Here is a 16,868-nt window from a genome sequence, read left to right on the forward strand (position 1 = left end):
GCATTTTTCACACTAATTTCAGGATACTAAAACCAATGAAACTATTTTTTTCAAACTTATCTGTCCATGGAGTCACGAGCAAAATTACTTCAAATTTAAGGGCTGAAGTACCCAGAACAGAACAGTAAAGATGGCCACGCTTGTATACATTATTAATTGCACTTTTTATACAATTTGAGGATGCTAAATCCAATGGTTTAAACGTATCCTTTCATGAGGTCACGCAATATACGCGGTACTTCGAAGATTCTAATTTTGAGGTCATTTTTCTGGTTACGCCATCTACGGATAAGTTTGAAAACAGTTTCTTTGGATACAGCGCCCTCAAATTAGGATAGAAAACGCAATTAGAAATTTACCCAAGCGCTTTTCTTTTTTCCTATTGGCATGATCGCTGTCTTTTATTGGAGCAATATTTTCATTTAAATGACGGGAAATTAACCTCTATTTCTGACTGGTTTCAACTCGAGGCAATGGTAATAACTGAAGAATATCAAAGGAAATACATGAATAGTGTATCAAAACCGAACAAGTTTTACGAAAATTATTATCATATCATTTTCAAGTAGGGTCAATCTACACATTTTACCCATATTACCCTCGACAAATTACAACCTCAAACAATGGAGATGATTAGTAATCCTCAAAGAAAGTATACGCAGTACTACGTCAAAGCAAATAATATTTACGAAAGGTACCCAGGATTTTATGTTTTCTTTAAATCACATTAGGTATAAAAGAAAGATTTTAGGGAGTTTTAGATTTCTAGGCTTTCGGCATCTATGAGGGATGTTGTCCCTCGGCGCTATCCGAGGAGAGTGAAGGAAGGAAGCGGCCTGGGACCTATAAGTTAGGTACCACCCTGCCATTTGCCTGGTATGAATGAGGAAAATCTCATTCAGAATGGCTGGCATTAAAAAGCTTTTTACACTTTCGCGACCAAGTGCCCCCACCAAGAATCGAACCCGAGACCGCTCGCACCGAAGGCGAGAGCGTTAGCGACTACGCTACGCGGGGTCACCTGTGGAAGATTTTATATTGACTTGTCAGCTAATGTCTGGAAAATTCGCACCCCATAGCAGAACATGCCGCGATCTACGATGTGATCGCAGAAAGTTTGCCGCGCCTGTGCAGAAAAATTGCCAGAGGAAAAATAAATAGCGAACAGAAAAGCATAAAAGCATGTTTGATATGTGTAGATGTCTTAAATGCATGGACGACTCGCATAAATATGGTTTGAACTGTTTTTTACGTTGTGTAAAGCGTATTTTAACAATCACAAGTGTTTCTTCTGCAGAAAATTTTTGACTAACAAAAACTCATCGCAGAAAGACAAAGAAAGTTCTGCCATGGGGAATTCCTATTCTATTAGTAAGTACATTTATTTTGTATTCTTGCAAAAGACTGTGTTACTTGTCAGTTATTGGGGGAAAGTTGCACTGAGCACGCGGTAGCAGGCGACTAACAAAACAGGGTTAGGGTGCACGAGGAGGGTCACTACCACTCATAGTACTTTCGGTAGTCTTACAACTTTTTGCAGTTGTTCGACTATTTCTTATTTCCTACATTAAACAATCTTTTGGGTTACGATTCTAATGGTAAGCGCCAGTATAGTTTCTGTTTCGTAGCTGCGATATTCACGAAAATGATATTTCAGACACAATACATACAGGGTTTGTATGATAAGTAATGAGACCAGGTCTGGAAACATTGTTTTATTGATCTGATCTGTACAGGGACTTAAAAGCTTTCGAAGTACTCTCCTCTTGCGTCGATGCACTTCTGCAATCGATGTTTCCACGCTGCAAACGCCCCCTGGAAGTCAGCAGCCGGCATGTCCTTTAGAAATGTGGTCACGGCTGCTTGGATGGCTGTGACGTCTGCAAAACGGGTTCCTTTCAAGCGTGGCTTCAGCTTCGGGAAGAGGAAGAAGTCGGCCGGGCTCACATCTGGGCTGTAGGGTGGTTGTGGAAGGACTTCCACCCCAATCCGGGTCAAAAAGGAGGTCACTAAGAAGGCGGTGTGGGCAGGGGCATTGTCGTGATGCAACTTCCACCGGCTAGCGATCGCCGGTCTTTTCCGCTTGACGCTCCTGTGCAGTCTCTCAAGGACTTGTTTGTAGAAGGCGGCGTTGACGGCTTGTCCTTGGGGTACAAACTCCTTGTGGACCACCCCCACATTGTCAAAAAAAACAATCAACATTGTTTTCACCTTTGACTTCGACATTCTGGCCTTCTTGGGGCGCGGGGACGCAGGAGTGTGCCACTCCGCGCTTTGACGTTTCGTTTCAGGGTCGTACTGGAACACCCACGACTCGTCACCTGTTATGACGTCATCTTCAAAGTTAGGGTCACTGTTCATGAGGTTCAACAGTTCCTGACAACAATCAACACGTCGTTGCTTTTGTTCGTCAGTCAACACTCGCGGCACCAGTTTCGCACAGATTTTTCTCATTCCCAATTGTTCCGTCACAATCTTGTGCACTGTTGTGTGGTTCATATCGAGTTCATCAGCAATCAATCTCAACGATAATCGACGGTCTGAGTTCAGGAGATCCCTCACTTTTGCCACAGTTTCGTCCGTAGTCACTGTTGTCGGGCGTCCAGCCCTCTCCAGATCCTCAACGCTTTCCCGGCCGTTCCGGAACGCACTGTGCCAACGAAACACCTGGGCTTTGGATAGGGCTTCCTCTTTGTAGGCCTCCGTGATGAGAGAAAGCGTCTGAGTAGCCGTTTTCCCCAGGCGAACGCAAAATTTGATCGCATAACGCTGTTCGATGGAACCCTCCATGTTTGTTGATTTTCCGCCGTGACAAGAATGTTCACAAGGGCTTTGTCCAAGGCTTGTCCGCGCTCCACTAAGGCTCGGAGCCAACTGACGCGCGGTGCGTTGCTTTGCTCGGACCCCCCCCTACATCCTCCATCACCGACAAACCCGCTCCAGCGACACGCGCGCCGCGGCGCGGCGAGTCTCATTACTTATCATACAGACCTTGTATGGTTAGTTATTATTGCCCTGTACGCTAATTTTACATATAATACTTGCAAATTCATTGAAAAACGTACTACTGGACCGATAATTAAACAGGATCTCCGTTTTTTTTAACGTGTCGGTGCGTTAATCACTGTGTACTCAGTACGTTTCCCAAGAAGCCACACAATTTCCACTCTTAGGTAGGTCCTATATTGGTCAGAGGACAGGACAGAAGGGCAGAGGTTCAGTATTGTGAGCAATAATGCAACAAAACCTCGATTTTTTTTTCTTAAATTCTGTAAAGTGCTATGCGTTATTAATTTAGATATGTTTTTGTGTATTTATAATTCGTGATGCTGTTTACTCTTGTCCTGGTCAGTTGATTAGCTTAGGATTGGTCAATACTAACAGTGATTCTGTTTGCTTCTGCCAGCTAATAGGTTAGCTTGGCATTTAATTAGGTTAGGTTATTATGAAGCGATTAGTCTGTAGCGGTTCTCGTAGTAGTTCAGGAAATTGTTTTCAAGAGTGTTTTGATTTATTGGAGTACTGTGAGATTTGGGTCCTTGCAACTGATTTGTGGTTACGAGGATTTTATTCTCAAATTGGCCAAGTTGTTCACAACACCTGCTGATGAACCAGAATACGCTGGTTATGGGAATAATGCACCTATATTTTTACGTGCATTATTTCCATGATTGATTGTTCCGGTTGCTTATTGTGCTTAAGGTGTTGTGAGTGATTTGGTCAATGCTCTGGTGAATCGATTCGTTCTTGGGAAATACTGCAGGACTGCTTCAGATGAATCGGTTTCTGTCACTGCCTTGCCTAAAGTAAATTCTTGCCAGTTTAGACCTGACTGTATTTTTTTTTTGTCTTTTTTTAAATGGCGCGGATTTATTCGAGCAGACGGTTCTACCAAATAGAAAATTTGTAGGTAAAATACGATGTGAAATATCTTTCGTGAAGAAATGAGAGTGTAAATATAAGTAATTACTGTCAAGGCACAGAATACTGAAATGAATTTTGAGTGATAGTGAAAGTATTGTATGCATAAGTGTGCTCTCCCACTATCTTCGTTTATGCGTATACCACCCCGTCGCTGACGAACCTGCTGCCTCCGGATGAAGCCTCTCGGGTCTCACAGCTGTGCTCCTGCCCTGACTTGGTTAGATAGCATTCGTGCTTTTAGCGGCAACGTAGCACAAGTTGGTTCGTATTTTATGCATTGTAGTTTTTATTCCATACGTCTACACTGTGTTTACACTGAGCAGTTCTGAAGTCAATTTGCAAGTAGTAACGGAGTTCCTCATCTAGTGCATGCTCTGCTAATAGAAATACGGCTTTATTCCGAAGTTGGTCGTCCGCTTGGTTTTCGATAAAAAGTGTAATATCGACGAAAGATTAAAAATCAACTTTTAGGACCGCTTTAAAAGGGTACAATAAGGTAGGGTCTGGTCAGCTTAGGGTTAAGGAAGATTAGACTCATTTTGTTACAATTAATAGAGTGTAAGTTTTCGTTTCCGCATAAGGACACCAACTAGAGTGTCTCTGTACATCTGCAGTCATGTTCAGAATACAAATGCTTTTTATTTTCCCACAATCCAACTATGCAGTAACCTAGCGCGAAGTACTTCTCTCCGCTTGCCCAATAGTTCCATGATTGTATCCGCTTATATATATATATATATATATATATATATATATATATATATATATATATATATATATATATATATAAAGTTTAGCTTTCCTTACATATTATCAAGCACACAAACGAGCAAATTATCTATTACTTCCAAAGAATGTTCAAAATTTTGCTAGAAACGGACGACCAACTTTGGAACTTAACCCAGAAATAAAAATTATAACCTCAAAATTTGGTAGGACGGTCTGCTCGATTAATGCCAATAGCACATATATTCTTAATCTCCACCAAAGTGTATTAAAGAAAATAGATCAAGTTTAATGAAAAATATATAACCTTAGATAAGTGATCCTGGACCCGTATGGATCCTTTTTTCGATAACATTCATCAGCTCGGAGTCCGTCTGCAACAAACAATACCAACCGCTTCGCAGGTGACTTATGTAAACTATCTATTGGATTTATACCATGAACTATCGGACTTCTGAAATATATATCAAATATAGATAAAAGAAACACAACATGAACTAAAAACCCACACAGAATCATCCACATTGTTAAAAATTTCATTTATATAATTCTTTCAAACATAATTTACACTTTCTCACTTCTATACATCCCAGTCGCTTAGATTTATAATGGCGCATTTCGCTCGTCATATGTTTGGAGTTAGGTACTGATTCAGGCTTGTCAGCATCACGAAATATTTCCCCTTCTGTAGTGAAAACAAATCCTCATTTTCCGGTAACCAGTTTCTAGCACAAAAGTTAGTAAAAATTTTCTTACAATTATTTATTGGAACAACTGACTCTAATTCGGTAGATTAACGTTTGTGTGTTTTATTTTTTTATACTGATTAAGAATAGACCGCCAGAAAAATTGCAATTTTTGTGGTTAAATGAAATTAAATGAAATTTTGGACCTTATGCAGAGTCGTTCTGACGAATGGTTAGCGTCATACTAAAGACCTGAGTATTGCAGGAGACATGGGCTGCAATTAGGGGGGGCAAAGGGGGCAGTTTCTCCCACTTTTTTGAAGTGACCCATTGATGTATATAGTTTCATTTGGAAATGAAAAGTTATTATATATATATATATATATATATATATATATATATATATATATATATATATATATATATATATATATATATATATTGTATATATATATATACTGGTTCATAGAAAAGAATGGTGCCATATATTTGCCGTTGCGTGAGTATGTATTGGTTAGTTCCCTTCCCGTTGTGCTAAGAAAGCTACAGGAATTGCGTTTTAATTGCTACTGAAAATGGTCCAAAATTTAACGTATTGGAGCACAATGATTCCAGCGTACTTCATTTCTTCTTACAATGTTAGTCAGCGGCTTTGAAACTAATTGAGATAACACTTAAAAAAATACACTTTCACAAGTTATTCTTTAATTGCATAAAAATTGACTAAAATGTATTTTCTTTTTTCTAATAGCAAGGAATATTGATTTTAAAAAATTAGAGCAATAAGAAAGAATTTCTACCTTTTTCATTGTTTTACAGTGTAATATACGAGTGAAGTGGTGCGTTTAGGGGTGTACGAGTGTATATACAATTAAATTTACTGAATTCAACATAATTCTAGGTTTTAGGATTATTTTGTATAACTGGAGTGTGGATTGATTCTAAGTGTTGTTGAGTTTAGATGTATTCCAAGAAAGTGAAAACTGCACCTAATGGCAACAAACATGTTTCGGGAAGCTTACTGTCTTTCTAGAGTAATAACACATTTAATATCTTGTGTGGAATTAAAAATATAATTTGTTCATTAATCCCTAATTCATTAAAGTTTCTATGTAACTTTTGCAAAACAAGCCTCATTATTCATTACTATGAGTAATACAGGGTTAGCCTAAAAGAAATAGACAACTTTAGTGGTCCCCCAAATGAAGAGTTGTAATTACATGGTAAAGTAACTTACATGAGTTGTTAGGGTACATCTGGAAGTGTTTGTGATACAACCACAGATGTTCTATGTGTGATCCTTTGGTTACACGGGAAAGATCTATACATTATTCGGCGTAAGCTCTAAACTCCGATAAACAAAATATTTGTATACATCCGCTTGTCACAAATACGATTGGCTAGTGATGTATCACTCCCACTCCCCACGGGGAGGAGCAAACTATACATGTGCATTTTGACAATACTGTCTCGTGTTGTCCAGATACTTACAGCAGCAGCAGAAAAGAAAGAAAAGAAACTCGAAAGATTAAAAAAAAAAGTATTTGAATTTTGCTCGTAAATAATTGTTGCTTAGTGAGTAAAGGTTTGCCTTGTTGGTGTTTCACACACTCACGGAACCGAGATTTATGCCAGTCATCTTTCAGACTTTAAAAGTAGAACACGCGTCCACAGTTGAGTTGGCGCCAGAATTACTGCTCATGCTTAGTGTTTATTTCTATTGTTTCATTAGCCACACTCGATTGCAGTATTATTAGATAATCCGTATTATATTTTTGTCATTTATAATAATATAAATCAGTTTTATATGAAGCTTCATAGTAAAAGTAATAATGCAATCACATGAACTATTTTGCAGAGGAGTACAAGCGTCGGTAGGACAACAGCAAATCAGCGAGATTTAGTTTCACGTGGCTTTGTTTATCGCAGTTTAGAGCTTACGCCGAATAATGTGTAGTTTCTAGTCCAATTCTTCCCAAACAGGCATCAAAGTCTGACTGTCCACCAATGCAACAGCATCTCTGATTCGTTCTTTCAGTTCTGTCGGACTGAGGGAGGGGAGGGAACATACACATTATCTTTTCTGAAACCACACAGAAAGGAATCACACGGTATGTGGTCTGGACTTCGTGATGGCCATTGAGTCATAGCCATGTTCTCATCAGTTGAACGGACAATCCACCGCCTAGGAAGAACTTCGTCAAGATAACCCCTTACATCGGAATACCAGTGAGATCGGGTTCCATCCTACACAAATATGAAATTGTCACTATCTTCTTCAAGTTGTGGCATCAATCAAAGTTGCAACAAGTGCAGGTACGTTCTTTTTAAAATACATATACAGGTAGATGATTGAGTATTATTTTATCTATAAGGTCGAAATAAATAAAACACTATTTTACAAGGTATATTTATATTGAAATTATATTGTTACAAAGAAAGTAAAAAAAAGTTACATATGCAGTTATGCATATATAGATTCTTACTTAAAATGATATATATTTGTTAAAAATATATGTTTCGTAATGAACATGTGTTTGTCATTTCTCATTATGAGTACAATTTAAGCTAGATACATTTGCTAATCAAGATTATATACATTTAATATTGAAATGAAAAATGAAATGACATCTTTAAGTTTTACGTCCCACGGTATGCTAGTTAGGCTAAAGGAGACGATGATGATGAGAGATGAATGAAATGGTGGAATAAGGAAAGTGGGAGGAAACGGGAGAATCCCGAGAAAACCCACGAGCACAGTGTTTGTCCACCATAAAGTCCACACGGTGCGAACTGGAATCGAACCAGGGACCCCAAGCACCGGAGATGAACGCTCTGTACAATTGAGTGACAATAATATTAATTACAGTACATATTTTATTTTATTACATATCAATGTTCAGGTAATATTATAATGTACTATACAGAAAATACTAGTGAGTTGAATCAACAAGTATGATTACCACAGGCCTTTACCTTTTCCCCAAATGTCTAAAACTATATTTTCAATGATTTTACATCAAAATGTATATACATTACTATTGAATACGGGAGTTGTAGTGGGTTTGTAGCACATTTGATTCAAATACATAGTCGCGGCTGGGGAGAAAATATATTCTTCGAATGGATAATTGATTACAGGGAACAGCTTGTTTATATATATTTTAGCTCTGTAGTGATCATGTTAAGGACAGGAGTTGATTTTTTTTTTAACAATTCCAGCCTATGTTAGCACTATTTGAGTGAGGTGGGATTGTGTTATACAAACTCTTAGTTAATTCAGAATTTTACGACAGGACTCGTTCTTGTACGTGAAAGACCTTTTCGAGACGAGACTGATCTTCCTGGTTCATGAGAACATCACTAACCAAAATGTTCGGCATTTCACATACTACATCAATATGAAAGGAAACGGTACGGTTGTGATATGGTGAGGTTTAGATGCTACAACACTCATTGGTTCATATTCCATTATTACTAAATTATGCAGCTTAGAAGTATTTGGACTTATCCATGATAATGACTTACTTTATTTAATAACAGTTGATAAACTTTTGTTATTTTTCAGTATCATAAAGGACTACTATATTACCAGATGGAGAGTCTTATGATGGATTGTCATTATGTGCGACAGTTGTTTAACACTAAATTACCTGACATATGATTGACAAATGGAAACATGTTAAAAGTCATTATATTCAGAGAATTCACATTATTAGAGTTCTACTTTGGGGAATTTTAAGGTGATTGTGTGTACATTTAAAATCAAGGGTCTGGTCACCGGGAACAACTTGTTGTTGCTTATGTCTGTGCGTGAGTAAAAGGACACTTGCACATTTTTTATACAGTAATAAGGAAAATTCGTTAAATACATTTTATAAGAAATAATGGTCTTATAATTACATTTTATCTACACTTACAATGGTCAAGAGTACATCATTGACTATTGTTCAAAATTATATCTCTTACTTATTATTATATATATTCTAGTATGTTAAAATTTTAAGTTGTATTCAATATGGCAACCATCAAGATTAGGACCAAATTTTTCAAAACCATTAAACCGTACTCCCTTAGAACTACGTGCTCAGTTGTTGCAGCTCAATTCAATTTCAACACGAACGGGAAATTAAATGACTTTCTAGCAACACTGTGTGCTTTCTTTCAGTTTCTTTTCTTTTCAACAATTTTATAATTGAGTTACAACATAGTTCATAACTTATTTATCTTAAGCAGTAACTGTGTTATAAATGCATGGTATTCAAATTACACACATGGAAAATGTAACTGGAATGTAATAAACGTTCTTTAACTATATTGACCACGCTGATAACGAAAATGACAATGAAAAAGTCAAATTAGCTCTCGTTTTCAAGTTAAAGGGGGACGCATTTAATTATAATTATTATATTTTTATTAACATTCATTGTCAATCCCTTCCCATATAGGCTCCGAAATTACGCTGATGGTAGACGGAGTGATTAAGTTTCCTGCAGGCAACAATAGCTGAATATATTTTGTCGCTATATTTAGCCCGGGCTCGTAGCAAAAAGGGGGAAGGAAAGGGGAAGGGTGGGAGGAAGGAAGCAGCGCAATATGTTTCATTGAAGCGTAGTTTCAGTTTTTTTTACAAGCTGTGTTGTATTCGTGTACTTAAAGAACGTGTTACTGAAGTGGTCTTTGTAATTGCTGTGATTTAATATGCCTTACAAATGCGTCAACACTACTGACAATTTTTGCTACATTTGCGGATAGGCTACATTGAAATCGCAAAGGAGGCCAACAGCGCCATATATTGGGAAAGGGTAAAGACTGTACTTTGGCTGTGAAATCAGGGACCAGGACAAGTTCTGGGCTCCTCATGTATGCTGCGTATCTTGTGTCTCAAGTCTTCATTCGTGGTTGAATCGTGAAAGATCTTCCATGGGCTTTGCCATGCCCATGATCTGGCGACAACCACCAAACCATGTGGATGATTGTTACTTTTGTATGATAACTCCATTAACACATGGTATTTCCAAGAAGAAAAAACTTTCCTTGACATATCCTAACATATCCTTGGCCATGTGACCAGTAACTCATGGAGGCGGACTGCCTACTTCTGTCCCACCTGGTTGTGATAATGAGGAGGGTTGTAGTGAAACTAGTGCTACACCATCACCTTCAAAACCCAGTTCTTTGAAAGATCCTGATTTGTGTGTAACGATAAGCGTACAGAGAATCATAAAATAAAAGTGAGAACTTCATGCCCGAGTGAGAGATTTGGAATTGCCGAAAGGTAAAGCTGAACTGTTGACATAAAGAACAGTGGAATTGTCTTGATAAGATCGAAAATGTGACTGACCGCCATATGCCATTTTTCCATTTTTCGAAAGTGAAAAAAAATGGATTATTTGTGATGTAGAGGGACTAATGACAGCTATGGTCATTGACTATAAAAGTTATGAGTGGAAGTTTTTCAACGGCTTCTCCAAAAGTATGTCCTACTACATAATGTCAACGTGTTACTATTAATTACGATTGCGTGTACACCTTACATGAAAGAAACATATGATAACAAAACAATTGTTATTGCGATTGAATTATGATAAGTTCAAATATAAGAAAAAATGAAATGAAATCTTTAAGTTTAACGTCCCACGGTTATGCCGGTTAGGCTAAAGGAGACGGTGATAATGAGAAATGAGTGAAATGGTGGAATGAAGAAAGTGGGAGGAAACGGGAGAACCCGAGAAAACCCACGAGCACGGTGTTTGTCCACCACAAAGTCCACACGACGCGAGCTGGGATCGAACCAGGGACCCCAAGCACCGGAGGTGAACGCTCTACCACTCAGCCACCGCGCCCCCCTCAAATATAAGATTTTCGGAATTCATAGGCATATTACTTGGGCTACAATAGGGCTACAGTAAGTTCTGTTGATTCTTGTGTCTCTGAGATAGCCGCGCCAAATCACTTCATTATAAAAAGAAAGATTGGCCTAAGTGTCAATCACTTGAATCAAGACTTTAAAATGTTATGTACAAAACACATGTCGAATTCAAGGATATAATTCTCCTTACTCTTCATGTAAAATTGGGCCTAATGAAAAAAGTTTGTTAAGGTCATGGACAAAATTGTGGAAGTATTTCTCCATTTGCTCGAGAAATTTCCACGTGTTGGTGAGGCGACAATAAAAGGGGATTTGTGTTGGTCCCTAGATACGCAAACTGTACAAAGATGAGCATTTCAACACCATCATGACTTGTGACGAAAAGTTAGCTAGCGATGTCTTTGTTCACGTTTCAAGAAACTTCTAGAAAATAAGAAGATAGAAAACTATAAGAATCTTGTGGTAAATCTTCTGCACTGCTATGACAGACTGGGGTGCAAGATGCCCTTAAAGTTACATTTCTTAGATTTCCGCTTGGTCTTCATTCCTGACAACTGTGATACTGTAAGCGAAGAGCATGGGGAGTGCTTTCACCAGCAAATTTCAAACATGGAAATAAGACCCCAGGGAAAGTGGAGTTCGTCAATGTTGGCCGATTACTGCTGGACACTAATCAGGGACTCGCCAGCAGAAAGGGGGCCGCGGTGGCTCAGTGGTAGAGCGTTCACCTCTGGTGCTAGGGGTCTCGGGTTCAAACCCTGCTCCCGCCAAGTGAACTTTGTGGTGGACAAACACCGCGTGCGTGGGTTTTCTCGGGGTTCTCCCGTTTCCTCCCACTTTCTTCATTCCACCATTTCATTCATTACTCATCATCACCGTCTCCTTTAGCCTAACCGGCATAACCGTGGGACGTAAAACTCATAAATTTCATTTCATTTCATTTCATTTCGCCAGCAGAAAACTGCAACCGCTAGGCAAAGCAATTGCGCCTTCAGTTACCTTCCTCCTAGGGATAACAACAAGGTAAATACATGTATAAGCTAATATAAGCAATAACGTACAGTTAGCATAACTTCAAAACGAGAGCTAATTTTGCATTTTCATTGACATTTTCGTTATCAGCATACCCGAAAACATAAAGATTAACTGTTTTCATGCCAGTCACAGAAAAATAGTAACATTTTGTTGGCTAGTGTTATTAATGAAAATTTGTTACGTAAAAAGTAGGTTATTTTGTAATATTGTTCCCAAGTACTATTAGCACAACTTTCAAGCAAGAATCGATTTTTATATAGCAAATATACGTTAACTAATACGAAAGAATGTAAATAAATTTTTAGATTACTGGAACTCCTTAACGTTTTCTCTAACACATTCCTATTTCGTCATAAATTTGTACTAGAATATTAAAATTTCATAACATTTCTCAATACTTTTACTTCTCAACGCAACTACTTTTATTGTAAGCTTCTCAATGAGGCAATGGAAATATAAAATATTGCGAAAGATATTGAATGTGTAGAAGAAATTTCCACTCTCGCTTTTTGAATGAAGAGAACGTGCTGTTCAGTCTGCCACGAACACTTAGAGAAAACTAGAAAAAGTATACGAAATGTTCTAATTTATCGATTCTTTGTAGCAGCTCAGCAATCTCTCAATTTTAATCTTTATTTTGTCAAGTTTTTCTTTCGTCACTTTATCCTATATTTTGCTCCTATTTCATGCTTATACTGTATATTTCTCCCATTTTGGCTTGTTTTTAAAATCCATTTTTTGGCAGAAGATATTGACTCTCTAGCACTTATATAATTTTTTTTGTAAAAAAAAAAAAAAAACATATTACACGAATTTAACGTAAAGTACATAAAACATTAATATTTCAGGATAATTTGTATTAGGATTGGCGTTTATGTAAAGTTAACCCTAATTTAAAGAGATTTTGTGACATTTATTTTCATAAATTCCATAACAGTTACCTAACTTTTGTAAAGGTAAAATGAACATTCTTAATATCTCTTATTAATATTTGTATGAGAAATAGGGTTTTACATGACACTTTTCCTTATAGAAATGCACTGACTTTTATCTACATTGTGTTTTATATTAGTACTCTTCTTTTTATTGTTTTCTTACTTATTATTTATTTTTAGTAGTATTATTATTCCATCGTATACTCTGATACCACGTGCTGTATTTTTGCCAAAAGCTGTTCGCGGCACTAAAATAAAGATTATTATTATTATTATTATTATTATTATTATTATTATTATTATTATTATTATTATTATTATTATTATTATTATTATTATTATTATTATTATTATGAGACTGACTCAACTCGTCATACTCCCTTTAGTATTGTGATATTGAAGTGGTTTCTGCTTTCACGCAATATTCTATTGTATTGGTGATTCTTTTAAATAGACATATGATTACTCTTTTATATATGAAATTTGTTACGAAAAGCAAGCTTTGCTCGTGTTTAAACAGTGGAGCAACTGTTTCACAGTATATGTCACTGATATTCCATTAGGCATGATTTCATGGCACAATTCAGAATATTCCAAAAAGTGCCTTACAGCACTGTTCGCTGAAATACTTCAATAAAAGAAATGTAAGAAATTAATTGTGATCTGCACATTCGTTTTAATTTTATAGTAATAGATTAGTCCTGCGTCCCTGTCAATTGTCTAATGTCTCCTAAGAAAAATAGTAAAGAAAAACATATATCATAGCTATGAAGAGTGTCCTACGATTCCTATATTTATTTGGGAAGGATTTAAATTCTTTGGCAAAACGTACGATGTTCTTGGAAGGTTTGATGTTTAAAAGTGCATTTAAAAAGACCAAAATTCGTAAGTTTTTTTTGGAAGGAGGGTTTTCACAACCCAATCACTAAATAGGCTTACATGTCTTATTTCTACATAGCATTCCTAAAACATTAAACCGCTGAAATTTATGTAGATCATGTAACATGTTGAATGCATAATAAATTAATAGCATGTTTAATAAATTTGTAATATATTAAGAGGGTTCCGGTGTCGAAATTAAATTACCTCTCTTCAAACCAACAAAAACAAGAAAAAGTGCAAAATATGTAGTGTCGTAGACAATATGACTTCAAGGTAATGAACGTGGTTACGAGTCCTTGGAATACTGCTGGTATGTAATAAAGTAGGAACTAAATTCTTTTTCGAGTCAAACTTTCGATTTTTAAGAAACTATACAAAATAAGTGCAAAATTTAATTTTACACCGAAAAATCATTAACACCAACTAATTTAAATAGGTTTATGCTTCAACAAAATTTTCTTATTGCTAGTAGAACTTCACTGGTGAGAAGGTTAACTAGAAGAAATAGCAGAAAATAAGAAGAAAACGGGCTGGAAAACAGAGAAACAAAAACTTGAAGCATTGCTAATAAGGGTTTCCCTAATATATCATTTGATTTTGTTTGACACAGTGAAAAGTGCTTAGATAAACAAAACAGACACACTATTTTTTTTTTTTTTTTTTTTTTTTTTTTACAATCGACTTGCTTTAACTTAGTGGGAAGCTTTTAAACGTCGTCAGTCCTTAATTGTTGAGAAAAGTGCAGATCTATAACTAAAGCTCGAGCGACAATTACAGAACAATCAAAACGAAAGTGGTTTAAAGAAGTAGAAACAGTAAAAGCTCTTTATTCGAGGGGGTATATGTTCCATAAATATGCCGCGAATACAGAAACCGTGAATACGGAATAGTAATCTATATGGGATTATAGGGGATACGTTCCTAGGTGACATAAAAAACAAATACATATATATAAAAATCAATTTACTGTAATTGAAGTTTATGACCATATTGATTAATTATTGTCTTCAGGCTAGGCAATGGTTTGAAGAATTTTGTAAATTTTTCTTGCTTGGCAGTTTTTAAAAGCTCCTTCAATTCAGACTGATATTCAGCAGTGGCATTAGCAATTTGCCTCTTAAAAATAAGACTTCGTTCCATAGACGGATCAATTTTCATAAAGAAATCACAATGCTCATTTGCCATTCTTAAACCTTAACTAAGATTTTTCAAATTAAATGTCACGTTTCCAGTGCTTGTTGAAGCCTCTTCTTCAATGGGCTGTGAATTTAACATTTCCTCCAAGTCGGTTTCAGTCAAATTTTCATCTTGCGATTCAAGCAATTCCTGAATGTCACTTGATTATATCCGTTCGAACCCATCTCGTTCTATTCCATTCGCAATTTCGGCTATGTTTGCAGTCAAAGTTTGAATTTGCACACATTCTTCGTCATTTTCCGCAGTCAGAGCAGTCCACAGTTTTTTCCAGCATGACTTCAATATGTGTGGCTTCAGTTCTTCCAATGATTCTTTTATGTTTACGATGCATTTTGCTATGTCAAATTTCTTCCAGCACTCCATAACATTCATATCGGGATTACATTCCATACTATCCAATACGATTTTGAAGGTTTGTCTAATGTAATAGAGTTTAAAGGCCTGGATTATTCCTTGGTCCATAGGTTGAAGCAAAGCCGTTGTGTTGGGAGGTAAAAATGTCACTTTTATATTTGGATGCATAGTTTCAAGTTTGCGAGGATGACCTGGTGCATTGTCCAAAACTAGAACTGCTTTAAAGTCTAATTTTTTTTTTTTTTCAAAATAAGTTTCAACTTCAGAAACAAAACAATTCCGGAACCAGTCACAAAAAATAGCGCTTGTAACCCACGCTTTCTTATTAGCAGGTCGTCCTTGTTTTGATTTTTTAAAGCCCGAGGATTTAACGATCTTATCCTTTGCTGCCTTAAATCCAGAAGCAGACTTTTCGCTTTTAAAAATGTATGTTTTGTTTAGCATTCTCTTCCAAGACAGTGAAGTTTCGTCTACATTAAATACTTGCTTAGGTTTGTATCCTCCATCAGCTACTAAGTTTGCAAATTCTTCTGGATATCGTTCTGCTGCAGCAGTGTCTGCAGATGCAGATTCTCCAACGATTTTAATGTTATGCAATGATTGTCTCACCTTAAATTTATTGAACCAACCTTCCAATGCTTGAAATCCTCCATCTGTACATTCACCACTATAACTACCATCAGGTTCTTTAAAATAAGCGTAAAGACGCTTTGCTTTCTCCTGGACCATTGGACCACTCAGGGGCACCCTTTTTTGGTTGCGGTCTTCGATCCATAATGACAACGCCACTTCCATTTTTTTCTATTGCTGGATCACGAATAATTTTCGCTGACAGTGAAGTTGAAGCTACAGACGACCTTATTTTATCTTCGGATTTTTTTTTATCGATTGTACAGTTGATTCGTTGACATTGAATGAGCGTGATATGGATGCAAACGACTCTCCAAGGCGTAAACGATGAAGCATTTTTATTTTCACTTTAAGCGGTAACACAGATTTTTTTCGTGTAGAAACTCGTTTCTCATTTTTTTTAGTTGACATTACTGCATAAATTAGGAAGACAGCGGTAGAGACGTGTTTCTTGATCACAATTTTTGTAACGAATGGACAGACGAAACAATAAAACACGCAAATTGGCTTTTACCAAAGGACGGAACGTCTAATAATGTGGCGGCATTAAAAAATATACTTTATTCATTGTGTAATAAGGTTGCTTTCATTCTGTTTGTTTACATTCTCAGAAACTCCGATCGCAGC

At 36.6% G+C, this 16,868-nt stretch overlaps 1 protein-coding gene across 2 annotated transcripts in view; it reads right to left on the reverse strand.

Moving 5' to 3' along the window:
* The window catches only part of PIG-N (Phosphatidylinositol glycan anchor biosynthesis class N), a 96,560-nt gene extending 91,282 nt beyond the window's left edge, over window positions 1-5,278 (reverse strand). The window contains exon 1 of one of the 2 annotated variants that reach the window (XM_081757219.1): window positions 4,958-5,278. In XM_081757219.1, coding sequence (XP_081613345.1) covers window positions 4,958-5,190 — 233 coding nt within the window. In that variant the 5' untranslated portion in view covers window positions 5,191-5,278. The remainder of the gene's footprint in view (window positions 1-4,957) is intronic. The other variant, XM_081757224.1, reaches the window with a different exon arrangement.
* Between the last annotated feature and the right edge of the window lie 11,590 nt (window positions 5,279-16,868).

The sequence above is a fragment of the Thermobia domestica genome, chromosome 1, assembly GCF_964235325.1.
Source record: "Thermobia domestica chromosome 1, izTheDome1.hap1.1, whole genome shotgun sequence".
In the NCBI taxonomy this organism is placed as follows: domain Eukaryota; kingdom Metazoa; phylum Arthropoda; class Insecta; order Zygentoma; family Lepismatidae; genus Thermobia; species Thermobia domestica.